A 19,765-nucleotide genomic window follows, 5' to 3' on the forward strand; every position below is an offset into this window, starting at 1 on the left:
TGTCAGCAAAATAAATGAATTTGACATTGAGCTGCACAGCTGACTAACAAGTATGACACCTTTGTTGAAGCAGCCTTCAAGGATGCAATGATAACCCCTCAAAAAAATGTTCAGATGTGCTTTAAATTATTCAGTATCTACTATAAATCATTCGGGAACTAAAATAAAATATTATGAAATATTAATATAAAATATTATGAAATGCAATTACTGTAAATGACTAGATAGATGGATAAATACATAGATACATGCATAATACATACATACATATATAATAGTGAATTTACAGTGAGTAATTACAGTAATTCTTTTTCATGCAATTTGATATTAGTCACTAAGTGATTTATAGTAAATAACGAATTACACACACACAAACACACATATATATATATATTATAATAATTTAGGAATTACTATGAATTACTGTCAATAATTATTATTAATTAATCAATCAATCAATTAATTAAATAATAAGCTATTGTTATGCATTATTTAATAACTACTATGGTAATCACTATTAACTGTTACGTAATCGCTAGTAACTACTGTGAATGAATCAGTATCTGCTATGAATTATTCTTTAATTACTGTAGTATTATATATTATATATATATATATATATATATATATATATATATATATATATATATATTTATATATATATATATATATATATATATATATATTTATATATATATATATATATATATATATATAATATATAATACTACAGTAATTAAAGAATAATTCATAGCAGTGAAGCCCGAAATAAATCCGAAAAGATAAAGTTCTATCTATCTATCTATCTATCTATCTATCTATCTATCTATCTATCTATCTATCTATCTATCTATCTATATATATATATATATATATATACAGTGAAGCCAAAATAATTCATACCCCTGGCAAATTTTGACTTAAAGTTACTTTTATTCAACAGTTATTTTTGGACTGGAAATGACACCAGCATCTCCCAGAAGATAATAAGACGATGTACAAGAGGCATCATTGTGGAAAAAATATTTCTCAGCTTTTATTTACATTTGAACAAAAAGTGGCATGTCCAAAATGATTCATACCCTTCTCAATAATCAATAGAAAAGCCTTTATTGGCTATTACAGCAATCAAACGTTTCCTATAATTGCTGACCAGCTTTTTGCATGTCTCCACTGATATTTTTGCCCATTAATCTTTAGTGATGAGCTCCAACTCTTTCAGGTTGGAGGATCTCCTTGCCATCAACCTGATCTTTAGCTCCCTCCACAGATTCTCAGTCAGGACTCTGGCTGGGCCACTGCAAAACGTTAATGTTTTTGTCCGCTAACCATTTCTTCACCACTTTTGCTGTTTGTTTTGGGTTGTTGTCATTCTGAAATGTCCACAGGTGCCCAAGGCCAAGTTTCTCTGCAGACTGCCTGATGTTGTTGTTGTTGAGAATCTTGAAGTATTGCTCGGTTTTCATGGTGCCGTTTACTGTGATTAGGTTCCCTGGTCCATTGGCTGAAAAACACCCCCAAATCATTAGGTTCCCACCACCATGTTTGACAGTGGGGATGGTGTTCTTAGGGTTGAAGGCTTCTCCTTTTTTACGCCAAATGAAGGATACATCATTGTGCCCAGCAGCGTGTGGTGTCCGTTGGACTGTCTGCCTTGAGACGTTGCCACCAGCAGAGCCCAGATTCACCAGGCCTTGGTGGTGATCCTTGGATTCTTTTTCACCTCTCTCACTATCTTCCTGGCCAGCACAGGTGTCACTTTTGGCTTCTGACCATGTGTTCTGAGATTTTCCACAGTGCGGAACGTCTTGTATTTTTGAATAATACTTTGCACTGTAGCCACTGGAACTTGAAAACATTTAGATATGGCCTTATAGCCCTTTCCTGACTTGTGAGCAGCCACAATGTGCAGCTGAAGGTCCTTAGTGAGCTCCTTTGTCTTAGCCATGACTGTCCACAAACCAACTTCAGAGAGCTGCTGTTTTTCGCCTATTGAATTGAGCTGTTCCCAATGAATCAGGGTAAATAGGATGTTTTAGAACAGCTTGGATTTATTGGATTTATTTGAACAGCTTGGACTATTTAGAATGGTATAGAACTTTGGATTTTCCCATAGACTGTGACAGTTTGCAAAGGGTATGAATAATTTTGGACATGTCACTTTTTGTTCAGATGTAAATAAAAGCTGAGAAAATTTTTTTTCCACAACGATGCCTCTTGTACATCATCTTATTATCTTCTGGGAGATGCCATTTCCAGTCAATAAAAAATAATAGCTGGTTGAATAAAAGTAACTTTAAGTCAAAATTTGGCAGGGGTGTGAATTATTTCGGGCTTCACCGTATATATATATATATATATATATATATATATATATATATATATATATACAGAGATAGATAGATAGATAGATAGATAGATAGATAGATAGATAGATAGATAGAACTTTATCTTTTCCCAGAAGGAAATTGCAGGAACTACTACAAATTTCAATCAATAATTATTATTCATTATTGTTAAAAAATTAATCACCGTCTGTTACAAGTTATTCCGTAACTACTATGAATTATTTGGTAATTAATATGATCTATCCAGTAACTATTATATATTAATTAGTATCTGCTATGAACTATTTAGTAATTGTTAGAAATAATTTAAAAACTACTGACATTTACTGTGTTTTAGAATCATTTACAGTTCTGAATTTTATTTATTTATAATTAAATATTATTTATTTATGTTTGTTTTATTGATTCCTACTTAACTGAAATGCCAACCAAATCAAACATTAACAAAACCTGTAAGGTTAAACAAGACTAGCATGTTAGAACCATCTTATACATTTATGAGCAATCAACTGGATTTCATACCATTGAAAATATTGATTCCAAACCTCTGAACAATACTGTAGATGGATAATGGTCTAGGCAAGGTCAGAGGCATTAGAATCTCCTTTTCTCCATCTCTTCCATCCTGAGTCCTGCATCCACTAGGCTCCAGCTTTTCCACTGATAGTCTAAAAGGCTTTGAAGCTCTTGCTGTGCTGAGTCGAATGTCTTTAATGGGTCTTTTTGGACAGATGCACAATTTGATTAGCCACATTTTCCTCTGTGCCCCAAGGATGACCTTCTGACCCCTGTGTCTGCGTTTAGGATGTTGCAACTTACAATGCCATATGTCCCCTTCTCCATACACACCATCTGGTTTTGAGCATTCACATGCTAATGCACTTCACTGTTCATACATGCTCAACCTTCAGGTGCGGACAAATGTCCAGACAGATGGATGCACGTACAACACACACGATCACTCTCTCTCTCTTCCAGCTCTCTGGACGCTCTCAGACTAATAACTCTGATAATTACTCCACTTATTGCACTGAGTGCCTGACCACTGTCCCCACAGAACAACGCAGAGAAAAAACAAGAGAGAGAGGCAGAGAAAGAGTGGGGGGGGGGGGGGGGGATGAGGGAAAGAAAAAGAGAGAGAAAAGGAGATAAGTAATGAGATAGAGAGGGAGAGAGACAAAGAAGGAAGGAGGGAGGTAGAGTGAGAGATGAAGAGAGAGAGAGAGAGACACTAAGGTACATGGTGAAGGCGGCACAGAGAAAGAGAGGAGGGGGATTGATCAAATGAGAGAGAGAGAGAGAGAGAGAGAGAGAGAGAGAGCAAGATAGAGAGACAGAGAGAGAAAGTGAGCAGGCGGGTGTGTCCGTTCTGTTCTGATGGAGTAATAAATCAGTGTAAATTGGACTTAGCGGAACAGCAGCTGAGTTCTCCATCTCCCTGTCTGGCCTTGTTTACCCCTTTATTCTTTTCTTTGATTGTTTATTTGTTTATTTACCCTTGTTGCCATAGGAAATGAGGCCTTGTTCTTCCAGGTAATTTATGGCCATGCAGTTATATTTCATAAATGAAATAAATGAATGAATGAATCTACGCCTTGTTTTTTTCCAGTGGCTCTGAACTATCAGACAGAGGGTCGTATGATGCAGTTGAACAAGGCAAAGTTTATGGTGAACGGAGGGATTGGTTATGTCCTGAAACCACCACCCATGTGCAAAGGTATGAACACGTGATCAAAGGAATATTAGAATGATAACAAAAAGGCATAATTTTGTTTGATAAAAGTGATGCATCAAAATGACAATTTCTTGACTAAAAACAGAAACTGAAACTGAAATTGTACTTTTATAATTTGTGGTCTGATTTATGCTTTTGAATTAACGTAATAATGCTGACAATCATGATACACAGGTGATAATCATGATATAATGTTGGAAAAGAATACTGAAAGAACTAGAGGACTAATTTAACTTTAAACTAATATTATTATTGCTAAAAATAAATATTTAAATTTTAGAAAAATGATAAAAATCTAAAACTACATATAAAACTCATAAAGCTATTTAATCTGAATTCATAAGCGCCTCCACTATAACGACTGAAAACAATATTTTTTCAATATGTAAAACATGCTTTGGAACTCCCATCTAGCAGTCTGACGTTTCTCCAGCAGAGGTGCTGTTAGCATGCAGGTCGCTTTTATTGTTTGTCATTTAGAGAAGAAACAGCCATAAACCTCAGCAGGATTGAACCACTGTGCATGCCTACAGTAACAGCTTTCAAAACCAGAGGTTTATTACCAAAAGATGTTGAGTTATTCAGTATTGTTTATGTGATTTACATTAAAGATTTTCATTAATTCAGTTAAAGCTAAAGAGCATGTAAGATCCATGATTGTGTTTCACTGTTGATCTGCTGCTGCTCAAACTGTTTGAACACGTCGGTACTAACAAGCAGAAAGGCAAAGAGAATAAAAAGAATTTAAATCACTATTTCTTATTTTCATGACCACTAAGATTATTTCTTAATTGTTAGATTTTTAGACTTCTCTATAGACCCATTTCATAATAACCACTCTTCAACCAGTTTTGGCTGAAAATTTTCAATCAACAATCCCTACTAAGTTATGGTTATGGACAACCCCAATTCCAATGAAGTTGGGACGCTGTATAAAACATAATTAAAACCAGAACACGATGATTTGCAAATCCTTTTCAACCTATATTCAGTTGAATACACTACAACAACAAGATATTAATGTTCAAACGGATAAACTTTATTGTTTTTTGCAAACATTCACTAATTTTGAATTTGATGCCTGCAACACGTTCCAAAGAAGTTGGCACAGGGGCGTGTTTACCACTGTGTTACATCTCCTTTCCTTTTAACAACACTCAATAAGCGTTTGGGAACTGAGGACACTAATTGATGAAGCTTTGTAGGTGGAATTCTTTCCCATTCTTGCTTGATGTACAACTACAGTAAATTTTAATTTAATTTAATTTTAATTTTAATTCCTCGCAATTGCACGTGGAGAAATGTTGTTCTTAAACTGTTGGACTATTTGCTCACGCAGTTCTTCACAAAGTGGTGAACCTTTCCCATCCTTGCTTGTGAACAACTGAGCCTTTCAGGGATGCTCCCTTTATACCCAATCATGTCACTTACCTGTTTCCAATTAACCTGTTCACCTGTGGAATGTTCCAAACAGGTGTTTTTGTGCATTCCTCAACTTTTGTTGCCCCTGTCCCAACTTCTTTGAAATGTGTTGCAGGCATCAAATTCAAAATGAGTGAATATTTACAAAAAACAATAAAGTTTATCCGTTTGAACATTAAATATCTTGTCTTTGTAGTGTATTCAATTGAATATAAGTTCAAAAGGATTTGCAAATCATTGTATTCTGATTTTTTTGTGTGTTTTACACAACGTCCCAACTTCATTGGAATTGGGGTTGTATGAATCTTTCCACTTTCAGTTTATTGGAATGTTTAAAATGAAAAGTACAGTATTTGAGAATTTAGTGACAAGAGTTTTGTAATGTTAACCTCAATCTAATACACTAGCCTTGACCCTAGCATGCTAGCTATGATACAATGTTACAATCAATACATTATGACACAGTATGATGTGTTATATTGTTATGCCCTTACAGTGTCTTCTTCTAGCTTTCATTCACTGGCTAGATTTCCATCAATTTTATGTGCTTTTTAGTAATGATCAAATAAAAATTAAGATAAAAGAAAAGTTTTTTTTTATTGCTTCTTGCGCATTTTCAATAAGTTGACTTACAGCAAAAAATTATGTACTGATCTAATTTTCTGCAAAACACCAAAACTGCTGTCTCACAAGTTCTTAAATTAAAGCTGATAAGTGTTGACACATTTTCAGGTAAATCACAAATTGTTTACACTATTTGGGAAATTTTGGCTGAAATATGGACAAAATATATTATAGGTTTTGCTTTGTTAGTTTATTGTTCTTTCACATGACTATAAATGTATGAGTAATTATTTTTTCAATTTTTCATGTCATTTGTTTTTGACAAAAAATGTTAAGATTTTTACAAATATTCTTCTGCTACACTCTTGTTCATCACTCCACCGCAGGTTCCTTTAACCCGTACAGCGATGATCCTCTCCCGGCTTATCCTAAGAAGCAGCTGGTACTGAAAATCATCAGTGGGCAACAGCTACCTAAACCTCCCGACTCAATGCTGGGCGATCGAGGAGAGGTCAGCTCTGGGCCCCTGCTCAAATTGCATTTCATTAATTTGCATGAAAATAAACATTTTAGAGCACAATTGCTGTTTACTTGCTGAATTTAACTTATTGAGGCAAAAAAATCAAACATGTGGACTGTGCAAAAGTTTTGGCGCATTTTATATTGTGGGTTTTCATTTTTTTCCCCAAAATGTTAAACACATTTATTAATTATTATTATTAAATAGTAATTAAGTTTGCTTTCAGGATTTGTTAACATACTTTTACTTATAAAATCAACAAGAACATGGAATTTGAATTGGGGTGTTCAAACCTTTGCATATGACTGCAATGCACACTGGGCAATACATGCCATATGGAAAGACAGAAAGAACAATAAGTGTAGAAAGTAAATAAAAAGAAAGTTGCTAATTAACAAAACATTTAAGTGCCCATGTTCTACATTTTAGTTTTGTTTTATGCTTTTCCCTTTGGGTCTACTTATAATATTTGTGTGGTTTTATGTACCAAAAACACTCCTTATAACTTCAAAACACTCTAATTAGTTTAAAACACTTATAATTTCAGCATGAAGATATAAGCACATATGTTTTCATATAAATGTTGGGGCAGTCATGGGCTGGAGGTTAGGAGACCGGCCCTGTGACCGGAAGGTCGCCGATTCGATCTCCAGAGCCAACAGTACGTGACTGAGGTGTCCTTGAGCAAGACACCTAACCCCCAGCTGCTCCTCAGGCACTGCGGATAGGGCTGCCCACCACTCCAGGCAAGCATGCTCACTAGTGTGTATGTGGTGCTTCACTTCACGGATGGGTTAAATGCGGAGGTGAAATTTCCCCATTGTGGGACTAATAAAATCGTTTATTTATAATTATAATTAATTAATTAATGGGCAGGGCTTAACAGCTCTAAATTGAATACGTGGACATGTATATGTGTTGCTTCTCATGACAGAAGCTTTACCAATGTTTCAGTGTTACTTCAAACTCCTTTATTTCAAAAAGCAAAGAAAATGAGCCCTTTAAGTTATGATTTGAAAAAAGCCATCAGAGAAATCAGAGATTTTGAAGAAGTGAGGTCTATAAATTGGCATTATGTCAACAAGAAGTGACTAAATGTCAGTGTCTGAATGTTTTCTTCCAGATTATTGATCCATTTGTGGAGGTGGAAATCATTGGTCTTCCAGTGGATTGCTGTAAAGAACAGACACGGGTTGTTGATGACAATGGTAGGACTTTCTGTTATTAATTTTTTACTGCCAGTGACTATTCATGTGCATGTGGGTATTCATGTGCATCAAAATACTTTGTGACACTGTGGAAGCACAGCATATGTTGGTTAAATATGGCTTCCTGGCTTCAGTCCTATCTAAAATGCATGCATGACTTTGGTTTGTGTATTGGGGTATCTTCATTTTACTAACGTGCTGGGTTCTAACACAGGCTTTAACCCTGTGTGGGAGGAAACTCTATCTTTCACGCTACACATGCCCGAGATTACTCTGGTTCGCTTCCTGGTGTGGGACCATGACCCCATCGGCCGAGATTTTGTGGGCCAGAGAACGGTCGCCTTCAGCAGCCTCATGCCAGGTAAACCTCTTCTGTCAGATGTAGCAGTACAGTCCTACAAAAGTGAGCCCTAGTGCTTTCTACATGTAGGAAATGTGACGATATGTTGTCATTAATGTGGTAAATATGTCACACTACACTTTCTAGAGTATATTGTGGGTATATATTACTATATATTAATATATTACTAATATATTAGACCAATTATAGAAAACCTACAAACATCTCGTGTGCATGAATTACGTAAACTGCATTGTCCGGATTCTTTCAGCACAGTAATATGGTTACGATGTAAAGTTATTCAGAGTGATTTGATGTGAAAAGCTCTGCTGTAGAGAAATCTTGTGAGTCAGAATTGTTTTCAGTGGTGGTGATAGTAACCAGATGTTTGAAGAGTTTAAAGCCTCTAAATCTACCTCACTGAAAGTTGTCACACAAAATAGTTGTGAATATGCTGTTTGATGCTGGAGAAAGTTTTTTTCAATAGTTTTCAGATAAGACTGGCTTAAAATGTACTATGGTGGGGAGGTACATGCAAGTCATTGAAGGACAAAATAGTAACCAAAGAACCAAATTTTATCATAATCAATATTATATATAAAAACTCAGAAGACACATGTAGGTTCACTGGCTTTCCCTGGTTCCCATCACCACAACTGTAAATAATCAAAGTGTATGTTTCTCTACAATAACCCACTTTACATCAAATCAAACATTCCATTGAAAAATAAAAAAAAACTTGGAAACCTTGGTCCTTTATCCTGAGTTGTTGGGCTGGTGATTTGGATTCAGATTAAGCCATGTCTTAAGGATACTGGCAATCATTCTTCACTGAAAATTCTTTTTAGTCCAAGTCAAAGCTAAATCTGTGGAAACTGGTCCAATCCGTCTTTTTCATTCTCTGACTGAACCTATTTCAAAGTCAATACTTAATCATAACTCTTGCTCTCTCTGTCCCATCACAGGTTATAGACACGTGTATCTGGAGGGGATGACGGAAGCATCTATCTTTGTCCATATCTCAGTGCATGACATATATGGGAAGGTGAGTTTAATTTGCCTTCAATTGCTTCATCTGCTTTTCAGCTGCCAGCTGGATATAATCTGATTTCTGATTTGATCTGATTTTCTGATAAAAAAAAAAAATCAATTTGCAGTTTTACATTCAACATTACAGATAACATGAAATAAAGTTTGCTTACTTTTATGGCCAAGGTACACAATCAATATACTATTACTCTTACATTTACCTTACAGAGGAATTTCACCAATTAAAAACATGTTTTGCATAATTGCACAGAATTTCAATTGTTATGAAATAAAGGCCATCAGAGTGGTTTGATGTGAAATGTTCAACTGTGGATAAAATGAACAACTTGGATTTCATCCCAGTGTTGGTGATAGGAACCAGGGGTCACAATGTCCACAACACAACTATGATAATTTCATTTACTGTCCAAAATGACTAGGCTTCATGTATCCTTTGACTTTGTATATCATACCTGGTGGACCAAGTCTTTGCATCTCAAAAATATGAACTTAGAAGAACAAAATATTATATGTACTGTTAATAATGGTAAAATAGTGGTAAATCATTCTACACAGTACAAATCGTACTACATTGCTTTACAACAACCTACATCAATGTCTTCTTCATGAATGTTGCATAAAAGCTTTATATGAACTAGCTTTTAGAGGCATTAACTGCTTCGGGCGTCTGGTTCCTATCACTCCCACAGTGAGCAATTCTGGCTTGGCAAGTTTCTCTAGAACAGAGCATTTCACACCAAACTGAATACCTTTATTGACATCTTAGCAATTTAATTATGCAGAAATTTAAAAAAATCAATGGAATGTCCTTCTGATGCCACTTAGGACTTTCTTTGTGGAAGGCTTATGGTTGGCGTCTGACTAGCTAACAGCTGGTTTCGCTCTTTGCCAGGATTTTCTGCATAGTAGAACTTTAATTAAAAAGACAAGTGGCAACAGCTCAGTGAGACAGTCTGTCATCCAAGCTGTCATTTCTGTATTGATATAATTATCACTCAGGTAGTGGCTCATGAATTTGTAAAACAATCAGAAAGATAATATGCAATTAATTGGGGTGCATTTATTTATTTATATATTTATTTGGAAGTGAATTACATAACTGCATTTATGCCCATAAAAGAGACCGTATGTATGAATAAAAATAATGAGTTGTAAATGAATAGATCAGAGATAACGTCAGATCAACCAGAGCTTGTACAACACACAATACCTTGCAAAACTCAGAGACTGCCCATCATTTATTTAATCTTTCAATGCCACCATTAAGTTATTCATTTTTCAGGAGATGTTTCTGAAGGAAAGAAAAAACAGCAGTTTCCATAAGTGAAGTTTAGAAATTTTTTAAAAGATAACACAGGCTCCCTTACAGCAACCCGCAAGACCTGATAGACACCTACAATGTCCCCATCAGATAAACAGCACTTGAAGCTTTCATCTTTAAGAGAGGGGAGAAAATCAAGCTGCTTCAGATCTGAAAACATCCACAGGTGTTTCTGTCCATCCTTCCGCTGTGAGAAGACAACTCAGCGCTATGGGTCTGAAAGGATGTGTAGCTGTTAAGAAGAGCCTAACTGAGAAAAAGGACATCAAGAAATCAAGAAATCAAGAACCTACTGATGTTTTCAGATCAATGGACTAACCACTCCAGAGTCCAGAACTCAACAGCATTAAGAGTGTTTGGGATTACCTGGATCATGAGAAGAAGAAAGTGCAACCAGCTTCTAAGACTGAAGTTTGGATGTGTTGAAAAATATCACAGATGTCTGTGACCATCTTAAAGCAAGTCTCCCAAAAAGGATGGAAGAGGAAATGAAAATGTAACAAAGAGTAGACACACTAAATACACAAAAAGCTGTAATAAAGAGTGGACACACTAAATACTCAAAAATCTTGCATTATATTCAGTAATTTTCTACTAAATTTGTTTTCTGATTTTCTCCTGATGCAAAAAATCAAACAACTTGTGCTTAATATCTGAGGAAAGTAAACGAATGAAATCTGGTCTCTCAGTTTTGCTCAGTAATGTACTTATTATATCTATTGCTACAACTCCTTGGCCAGATCAAAAAAAAAAAGAATGTATTGATTTTGGCTTTAACTCTCTTAAGGGAAAGGAGTTTTAGTTTGTGCCATCTATTACCATATTGAATTTCCTCCAACCTTTTTTTTACCTTCCAGTGGAGTCCTCTAGTCCTCAATCCCAGCTATACCATATTACACTTTCTAGGAGCTAACAAGGTATCCTGGGTGTCGCGTATACTGAGTGTGCTGCATGGCACTGCATGATGTGTTTTTAATGTAAAAGTGACTTTCGATTTTGTTTAGTACACCCTGCATCATCCTGTTTGTGAACGGTCGTCTTCTGCTTTCTAACTGTGTGCACTCTGTTGTCATGTGTGCATTATAATTATGTCTGTCAGTACTTTGTGCTTGCTTTAAAGTCAGTATGAATAACACATTTTGCTTCTGTACCATGACGCGAGTGAAACACGATATCAAGAAGGGTATCTGAGCTAGCTGAGCATTTAGGGTGATAGGTGGGGTGGTTGGAGGAGAAACAAGATATTATTGGTTTATTTTACTATTCTGCACCCGCTGACAAGCAGAAATTGGAAGATGTTTCATAGACGGAGCAAAATCCATTACCTTTTGATGAAAGAATACTGAGAATTTTGTCTTATAAATGATATTATGTGATAAATCTGACCATGGACATGAACTTCAGTGTTGCAGAATGTTGTCGTTGAGCAGCTTGTTTGAGTAGATTATTGGTGCCATCTGTTGGTCTTGGCCAGGAGTTGCCCACAGGTCTCTGACTACAGCATGGCTTTTAAAACACTGAAAAAGAGAAAAAATAAAAAACTAATTCTGTAAATGTGTCACTGGTCAGGCCCTTACTTAAACACAGTGCCCTCACATTTAGTTTTCAAATTTTATTACCAAGTTGGTAAATTGAAGAAAAGAATAAACTGTACACAATTTTCCACTCACCCAGATGTAGTCAAACAGACATGTTTTGCTTCTTTAATTTAGCCCTGTAACTTTAAGGCTTATGTTGCCAACAGTAGAAATCAATAGACACCCTATTCTTTTTTGTAAACATGTCACCAAAACTTTTCTGAGCCCTGCACAAACCACATCCAAGTCTCCACAAGGTGCTTTGGGACACTGATATACATTGAAGTATAAAAATAAACAAAAATGTAATTGTGTAGCTGAAGAGGGCAGCCAGATTAGACAACATTTGCTTGTTGACAACAAGTATTGTGCCTTATTTTGGCTCCCTTTCATGTTCACATCATGAAATGTGTGAAATAGTGTGTCTAGAAACAATAGAAATGGCATCTAATCCAGCATCCATGTACCTGCATGGCTGAACTGGCTGCCCTGTTCAGCTACACAGTCAAGTTTTGTTCATTTTTATAGTTCATGGGATATCAGTGCCTTAAACCACACAAAAATGTCTGTGCAACCTTAATGAAGGGTGTGAATGCTGTTTGAGTGAGTTGAGAGAAGTTTTGGGGATGTTTTTTATAGTAGAAGATTTGGGTGACTAGTGTTTGTTAGCAATGTTAGCCCCGCAGCTCCAGCACTAAACTAAAGAAGCAAAATTTGGACATTTCGTGGCTGATTGATTATATCTTCAGTAACTGGAGAATTTTCCAGTGTGTAACATATCTAAAGCAGGTGTTTATCTTCTCCAGATTTCTTAGTCTGTGTGTTATCTGACCATGTAACAACACTGCATGTGTGTAATTATTTCTGGATGTACTTAAAAATCCCACTGGAAAAGATCTAGCTAACGATGAATAACAACATATTCCTGTCCTGAATCTTCTCCTTCAGGGTCGTCAGTTGCGGGGTTTCCGTGGCCTGTTCAGCAAGAGCTCCAAGTGTTCCGTAGACACACACATTGGCGTTCCACCACGTAAGCGCTCCATAAGTAACCATCTGTTGCGCAGAACTGCTAGTGCGCCTGCAAAGGGCCGCAAGAAGACCAAGATGGCACTGTCTGAGACCGCACTGGACAGAGACAGGAAGGACAGTAATGGGGATCTTAAGCAACAGGCTGTGGAGAGGAGAGTGGGTCCCAGGATGGCCCTTCAGCACCGGCCAGCCTCCATGCCCTTGGACAAGCTTCTACAGAGCCGGCTTACCCTGTCTTCCCCTGAAACAGATGGACCTGACCCTGGTGCTGACACTATAATTGGTGAGCTTTGTAACCAATTGTCCAGCTTTATAACCAACCTTGACTTTCAGGGATAGTTTTTGAAAAGTGTAGTGGTCAGTTATTAGATCCTGCTTTATTTTGAATGTAAATTCCTTGAGTACGGTCCAGAAATAAAAAAAATAAAAAAAGACCTGAAAGAGAAGTGCCGTTCTCCCAAGTGACTTCATCTCAGAGTCAGACATTCTGAGAAATAGAAACATTTGTCTAGACTGGGACTGTTCTGTGTAGTTAACCTGATTAATCATATAGTGATCCAGTGAGAGCACTATTGCCTACATATTCCAACCAATAAGTGTGTACTACATCATATATGTTGTTTATATAGTCAATGGTACGTTCTGCAATTGTAGCCTTTCACTCAGAGGCTCTCATTCACACAGCTCTTATATTCGTGTAACTCTGGAGGCTCTCCAGGGTAAGAACAGCTATCCTTTTTCCTCTTGTTTTTGCCAGTTTTGCACTTGTTGATTTATTCAATAAGCACTGTCCAGTCTAGTCTGTCTAGGGTGCTGAAGGTGCCACTTCTAAAACCATTTTAGCTGTATTTGAGTGAGAGGGCTACAATCACATATTCTATCATAGTTATGTAGAGTTATTAATGTGTCAGTAATGCATTAATAATGTTTTACATTTGACAGTCCTAGTCTAAACATTTTTTGCACAAATTACTGCTGTTTCTTTTACCGAACTCATCATTTCACATGCTCCATTGTTTTTCAGCCAACTGTTTTGTTATTCTCTTCTAACACTCGCTTTGAAGTATTCAGACTTGCAGGCTTTTCTTCCTCAATACTTTAACTTGCTTTTGTCTTGTTCTGTCTTTACTGTTGTTCCTCTTTATAGTAGAAAACTGACTAGGAAACCCTTACAGGTAATCCACAAGCCTTACTCAGGTTGCCTCATCCAAAACATTCCAGTATTACATCTGTTCACTGATGTAATTTTTAATTTCTCGATGTTAAAAAAGAGACATTCTTACTGTTTTTTTTTATCATATATGAAACAAAACCTATATCTGATCATGTTGTCCAAAGTGATGTTGGAAAATTGGTGATAAAAAATAACAGCAAAAAATATTTTATGGTCTCATTTGGTCTCATTCTCAAACCCCCCCTCTCACAGTCGTATTTGGTGGAACATTCCATTTGTCCTTGTGTGCAGAGTGGCTTGTGTTGAGTTTGGTGTTGTTGGAGGTTTCTGAGATTCTGTGCCAGTTGCTGACTCCTTCTTTACCGCCTTGTCTCCAACAGATTCAAACCACCTGGAGAGGCCCAGGTCTATATCTTTGGATCTCCTCATTGAAAAGTCTGCCCGTAAAGACCTTGATGATAATACCCTACCTATAGAAGTCATCCAGGACAGAAGAACTGAGTCTGATGAAATGGGTGAGACCTCTTATATGGTCATAGGAAGAGGAGGTGAAACTAGCACTCAAAATGTCCTTACAGAACCCCCAGACCACGGTTTCACCCAAAAAACCAAAGTTGATGATTTTACTCCTTCTCAAATGCTTACAGGAAGTCTTTCAAGTCTCTCTGAGCAAACCGACTGTCATCTTAGCTCACAAACAGAGAGGCACCAAAGAGACTCTCGCAAAAATAACAAAATACCCGACACAGCTTTCCCTACTTCCTCTTCAGGCACTTGTGCCCTGTCCCCACTTCCACCCACAGTGCACCAGTCCAACCAGCAGAGTCAGATGTCCCTACAGGACAGTGCCCTTTCCCGCCTCATTGATGCTGTGTCCCTCGGCAATGGTTATGACACTTGCGGGTCCATATCAGCTCTAATTGGTCAGTTTGAAGTCACTGCTGAACAAAGTAATCTAAATCTGTCCTCAAGCTCACGGCCCTCTAAGTTGTCCATCCCAACAACAAGCAACCACCTTTCCAGCACACCACTAAAAATGATACAGGAATCTCCCCAGAAAGTCCCACAGCCTATTGAAAGATCCCTCCCTTCTAGTCCTGAGACCACTGAATCAGCTGCTTTTACAATTCTAGACGAGGAGGTGCTCTCTCCTGTCTCTATGTACGATTGTCCTGATCGTACTCTCTGCAATGACTTAAATACCCCAAGTGGTAGTAGCGGTTCCTTGCCCAACAAATTGCCCTTTGGAAAGGGAACTGAAGGTAATAGGGGCTGGATACCATATAGAGATGAAAATATTAGAAACCAGTACCAGTCTACTGGGCCTTCCAGAAACTGGGAATGTGAAGGTTATAGAGAAAACTCAATAAACAGCACAGCCTCAGATCGCTTCCTAATGTGTCATGGCTCAGCAAGCAGTAGCTTGATGGAAATTGAAATCAATGTTGATGGGGATCCTCTGGATATCTCCATGACCCTGGTACCCTCACATGAAGACCGTCAGTGGAACAGTGATCTTGGGCTCTCAAATCAGTCTTCTCCACTCCACAGACCAACATATAATCCATCATCCACTTTCCAGAATCTCTATGTACCCTCTCTATCAAGCAAATCTTCATATAAGCCCACTACAAACTCACACTCTGCGGAGTCATCACCCTTTTATAGACCTTGCCAGCGCCCTTCACCACACCAGCCTCTTGTCTCAGGCAGTGTGCATCAGCATCGCTACCCTATCAGCAAGCCCCAGTCAGATCAGTTTAGCAGTTATAAGTTTCAGCCTGGTGTGTACAATAGTAACACTTTCAGTGACAGCCACTGGGAGACCCGGGACAGGAACAGCTTGACCTGCAGGACACAGTGCTCCCAGATTGGGTATTCATCCTCGGAATGTCTTCTAAGGAATCAAGTCCGTGACCCTCCATCACAGAGGAATTCACACATATCTGTGTCTGAATGTGATATGATGTATAGCTCTCTAGAATATGGAACTAGATTTGGTCCTCCAAAGCAATATTCTCAGTCCATGCAACAAAACCAAGCCTTAAAACCAACTGCTCCTGAGGGCTACAATGGGATTTATCTTGCCCAGTCTCCTAGTCCTTGTAAGTCCAAGAGCCTGGGCGACTTGACATCTGAGGACATCTCCTGCAACTTCCAGAGCAAGTACAAGGTCATCAGCCGCAGCTTTATTACTCCTGCCATGCGCAACCAGAGACAGAAGGAAAGCATGGTCAATCGGTCACAGTCTACAGATCCCTTGACTGAACAGCTTCGGAAACTGGTGACATTAGAAGAGGCTGACTGTCCCCTTTCTATCCCCCCTCAGATTCAGCCCACCCCCAAACCTCTCTCAGTGCTCCCTCCAGTTCCAGTCAGTTCTGCACTTTCTACAGAGGATCAGGAGAGCCCTCCTCCTTTTCTCTCACGTAGACTATCCTCTCGCAGTCAGAGTCGTGTACGTCACATAGCCAGTCGTGCTAGAGAGAGACAGCAGGAGGCATTCAAAAGACCTGTGAGCGGTGCCCCGGAGGTAGTGCTCCGCAATAAACCAGTTTCTGTTCAAAATCTCCTTATCAACAGGCATTCCACCGGCTCCTATATTGCCGGGTACCTGGAGCAAGTGGAACTGGAGGACCGGGGTTTGCCTGAGGGTTCTTGCACAACACTACATTATAGCTACAGAGATCAATGTTATGCTGATGATGCTGTGCTCCCCTCTGATTCCTGCCCCAGCTCAGAGCCCGAGGTTTACTTCTTGTTAAGACTTTGACTTTGGAGTTTCCAGTTTTCCCTGTACATGTACTTGCCACCATTGTGAATTCACTTCATTAGAAAACGTTTCTCAATGAATGTGTTTACATGCACTCAATAAGCCGAAAACTGCAGGAAATTAAATGTTGTCAGTAATTCAATCAACACGTTTACATGCACTTGAGTAATCAGATAATGGGGAAACTCTGGGTCTACATGAGTCAGGCAATAATTGGATTTCCGCTTTGCAACCAGCCAATAGACTCACAGAAGAAGATGTGAAGTTAACATGACATAAAACTCAAACTTCATACTGCAGCTTTTCTTTAACAAAATCACACCACTTTACCTGAAAATATGAACTTGTATCATCTAGAAGATGAAAAATATTCAAAGCCTTTATTTTGTGCTTGGTTTCATCGCCGCTCCAACAGTGTTTTGCTGTGTCTCACGACATCCACTGTCTGTTCTCGCCCGTACTCAGAGTGAGAAATCTGAATAAGAGTTTACATGCACTGAGATATCAGATTACTGAGCTAAAATCCAGCTCTCTTTATCATATTTCTTAATCAGATTTCTAGATTAGAGTATGGTGTTTACATGACCATTTGAATAAAAGATAACTGCAGAAATCCGATTATGATCGGATTATTGAGCGCATATATACACAGTCAATCTCGAAGGCCGTACTTTCACCACTCTACCAGCTTGCTGTCAATGGTACAGAGACTGAAAATGGCCTATATTGAAGCTTCCACCATTGTGTAAATAGTACAACATATCCTGATCAATGAGTTCCTGGTCCAAGATGCACTACACCAAATTATTACTGTATCAAACTACTTTTATCACTGTTTATCTACTAATTGTCATGCGTGTAAATGTTCTTGTTTGAAATAAGTATTTACTGTAAAGGGAAAAATATAGCCAAGTTAATGGTTGTTTTTTGGGGGGGAGGGGCATTTTGTCTTGGTCTTCTCTTTTTCTCTTATTCAGTCTTCCTGCACCTCTTTTCGTTGTTTGTAAGTCTGTGTTCTTTGTACAAGTGTTGGCAAATTGACCTAGGTTTTGGCAAATTTGCCTTTATTTAAGGCCCTATGGGTTTTAAGTTTGAAACTGAACTGTGGTGTTACAGAAACAGCATGTGGACCGTGGACATGTTCAGCATGACTATGCACAGATGGGTAGATGTGTCTGTGCCCTGATTTTGCATAGAACTCTTTGCTTTATTCCATGCAACACAGAAGAGAAACCTGCCTGCTCTGCTTTGCTTGCTCTCTCTTAGGCATGAATTTAAAGATAAACACTGCTTCATATTCAAGAAAAAAAAAACTGTGAGGTTAAAGTTTTATTTTTGTAATTGCTTTGATACAGATAGCAAAAAAATGATACTTAATGGTCTGATTTTTTTCTTTAAAAAAGGGAGCATTGGACTAGCCTGAGCCAGTCGCAGGCACAGTTACGGACTAGACAAAGCTGAGGTTTTTTTTTTTTTAGTTTCTGTGTTAAAGGGCATCCAGACAGTCTTTCTTTGTATGGTTGCTCATCAGATGTCTATGAGCATTTTCCTACCAATGCAATAAAATTCTGTTTGACATTAATTTCATCGTTTTTTCTTGACTCGTTTTGAGATCTGCTCCATCGTTTCTCATACAAATGTAACACTATACCCCTTGATCTCTCCCTCTCTCTCTTTCTCTCTCTCTTTCATGAATCACATGAATTATAATCACATGAAGTTACAACTGTCATAATTTGAGCCCATCTTTGAAAATGATAATAAATGTGACATAAGGTTCTCTCTTTTTTGGGTATGCCAATAATCATGCCTTGGTAAATGATTAAATAAACCGAAATGATTAAAATGATTAATGATTAAATAAACTGAAATGGACATTTAATGTAGTTTTAGTAAACGTTTTCAATTTAACTGACCAAAACCCAAGTTCTTATAATCTGCAAACTGTTCTTGGAAGAACTTTAAAGCTAATTATTAAAACATATATGGGTCATTCTACAGAGACGTTCACTTTTCTGTCTCTCCATTGGTGACAATGGTGTTACCATTTCTCATTGGTGTTACACATAAGAAAGCTAACACCGGTGACATTTTAATTAAAAATCCATTTTATAAAATGGCTGCTACAGAGCATTAAACCACATGTTGTCAATTATGGAATATCCACTAAATATGTCATTTAATCCACTTATATTCTATTTTTTCAAAATTAAAGTCGGTCACACCAGTGACTTCAGGTAAATGTTTCATATGAAATCATGAGCTAAATGAGAAAATCTCTGAGAACTGAAAACACACAGTGGACTCGCCATGTGCTTTTCTTCATAGATCATCAGAAAATAGGTAAAAGGAAGTCGTGATGTCATTGGTGTGATTTTTATTTCAAAATAAGAGACTTTTTGTTATGCAGTAACACAAGTGACACAACTCTTGGGGACAACAACTTTCATTATATATTGCATAATATTTATTTGGCATTTGTTTTCTTTGTCATTTAATTTCTATATTCCATAGTCACGTATAGATTAGTGTAGTTAAAATTCCAGAAAAATGTTTTTTTCTTCGAAATATGGCCTCAACCTTTACACATGACTATAAGGGACAAGCACTTCTGTGCATTCTATAAGATTGACTTAAAAACCAATATATGCTAAATTGATGGCCTAAGATATGTGTCACATATTTTGTTGTTTTAGTCCCTAGT

The 19,765-nt window shown here is 37.5% G+C and overlaps 1 protein-coding gene across 5 annotated transcripts in view; it reads left to right on the top strand.

Moving 5' to 3' along the window:
* The window catches only part of plch1 (phospholipase C, eta 1), a 170,315-nt gene extending 151,852 nt beyond the window's left edge, over positions 1 to 18,463 (top strand). The window contains exons 17-25 of one of the 5 annotated variants that reach the window (XM_037540042.1): positions 3,958 to 4,065; positions 6,456 to 6,580; positions 7,713 to 7,797; positions 8,012 to 8,158; positions 9,103 to 9,182; positions 11,366 to 11,425; positions 13,034 to 13,397; positions 14,262 to 14,289; positions 14,669 to 14,809. In XM_037540042.1, coding sequence (XP_037395939.1) covers positions 3,958 to 4,065; positions 6,456 to 6,580; positions 7,713 to 7,797; positions 8,012 to 8,158; positions 9,103 to 9,182; positions 11,366 to 11,425; positions 13,034 to 13,397; positions 14,262 to 14,272 — 980 coding nt within the window. In that variant the 3' untranslated portion in view covers positions 14,273 to 14,289; positions 14,669 to 14,809. Of the gene's footprint in view, positions 1 to 3,957; positions 4,066 to 6,455; positions 6,581 to 7,712; positions 7,798 to 8,011; positions 8,159 to 9,102; positions 9,183 to 11,365; positions 11,426 to 13,033; positions 13,398 to 14,261; positions 14,290 to 14,668 lie in introns of all 5 variants that reach the window. The other 4 variants (XM_037540043.1, XM_017715419.2, XM_017715420.2 and 1 more) reach the window with 4 other exon arrangements.
* Positions 18,464 to 19,765: the final 1,302 nt, after the last annotated feature.

Source organism: Pygocentrus nattereri, chromosome 7 (genome assembly GCF_015220715.1).
Source record: "Pygocentrus nattereri isolate fPygNat1 chromosome 7, fPygNat1.pri, whole genome shotgun sequence".
Lineage (NCBI taxonomy): Eukaryota > Metazoa > Chordata > Actinopteri > Characiformes > Serrasalmidae > Pygocentrus > Pygocentrus nattereri.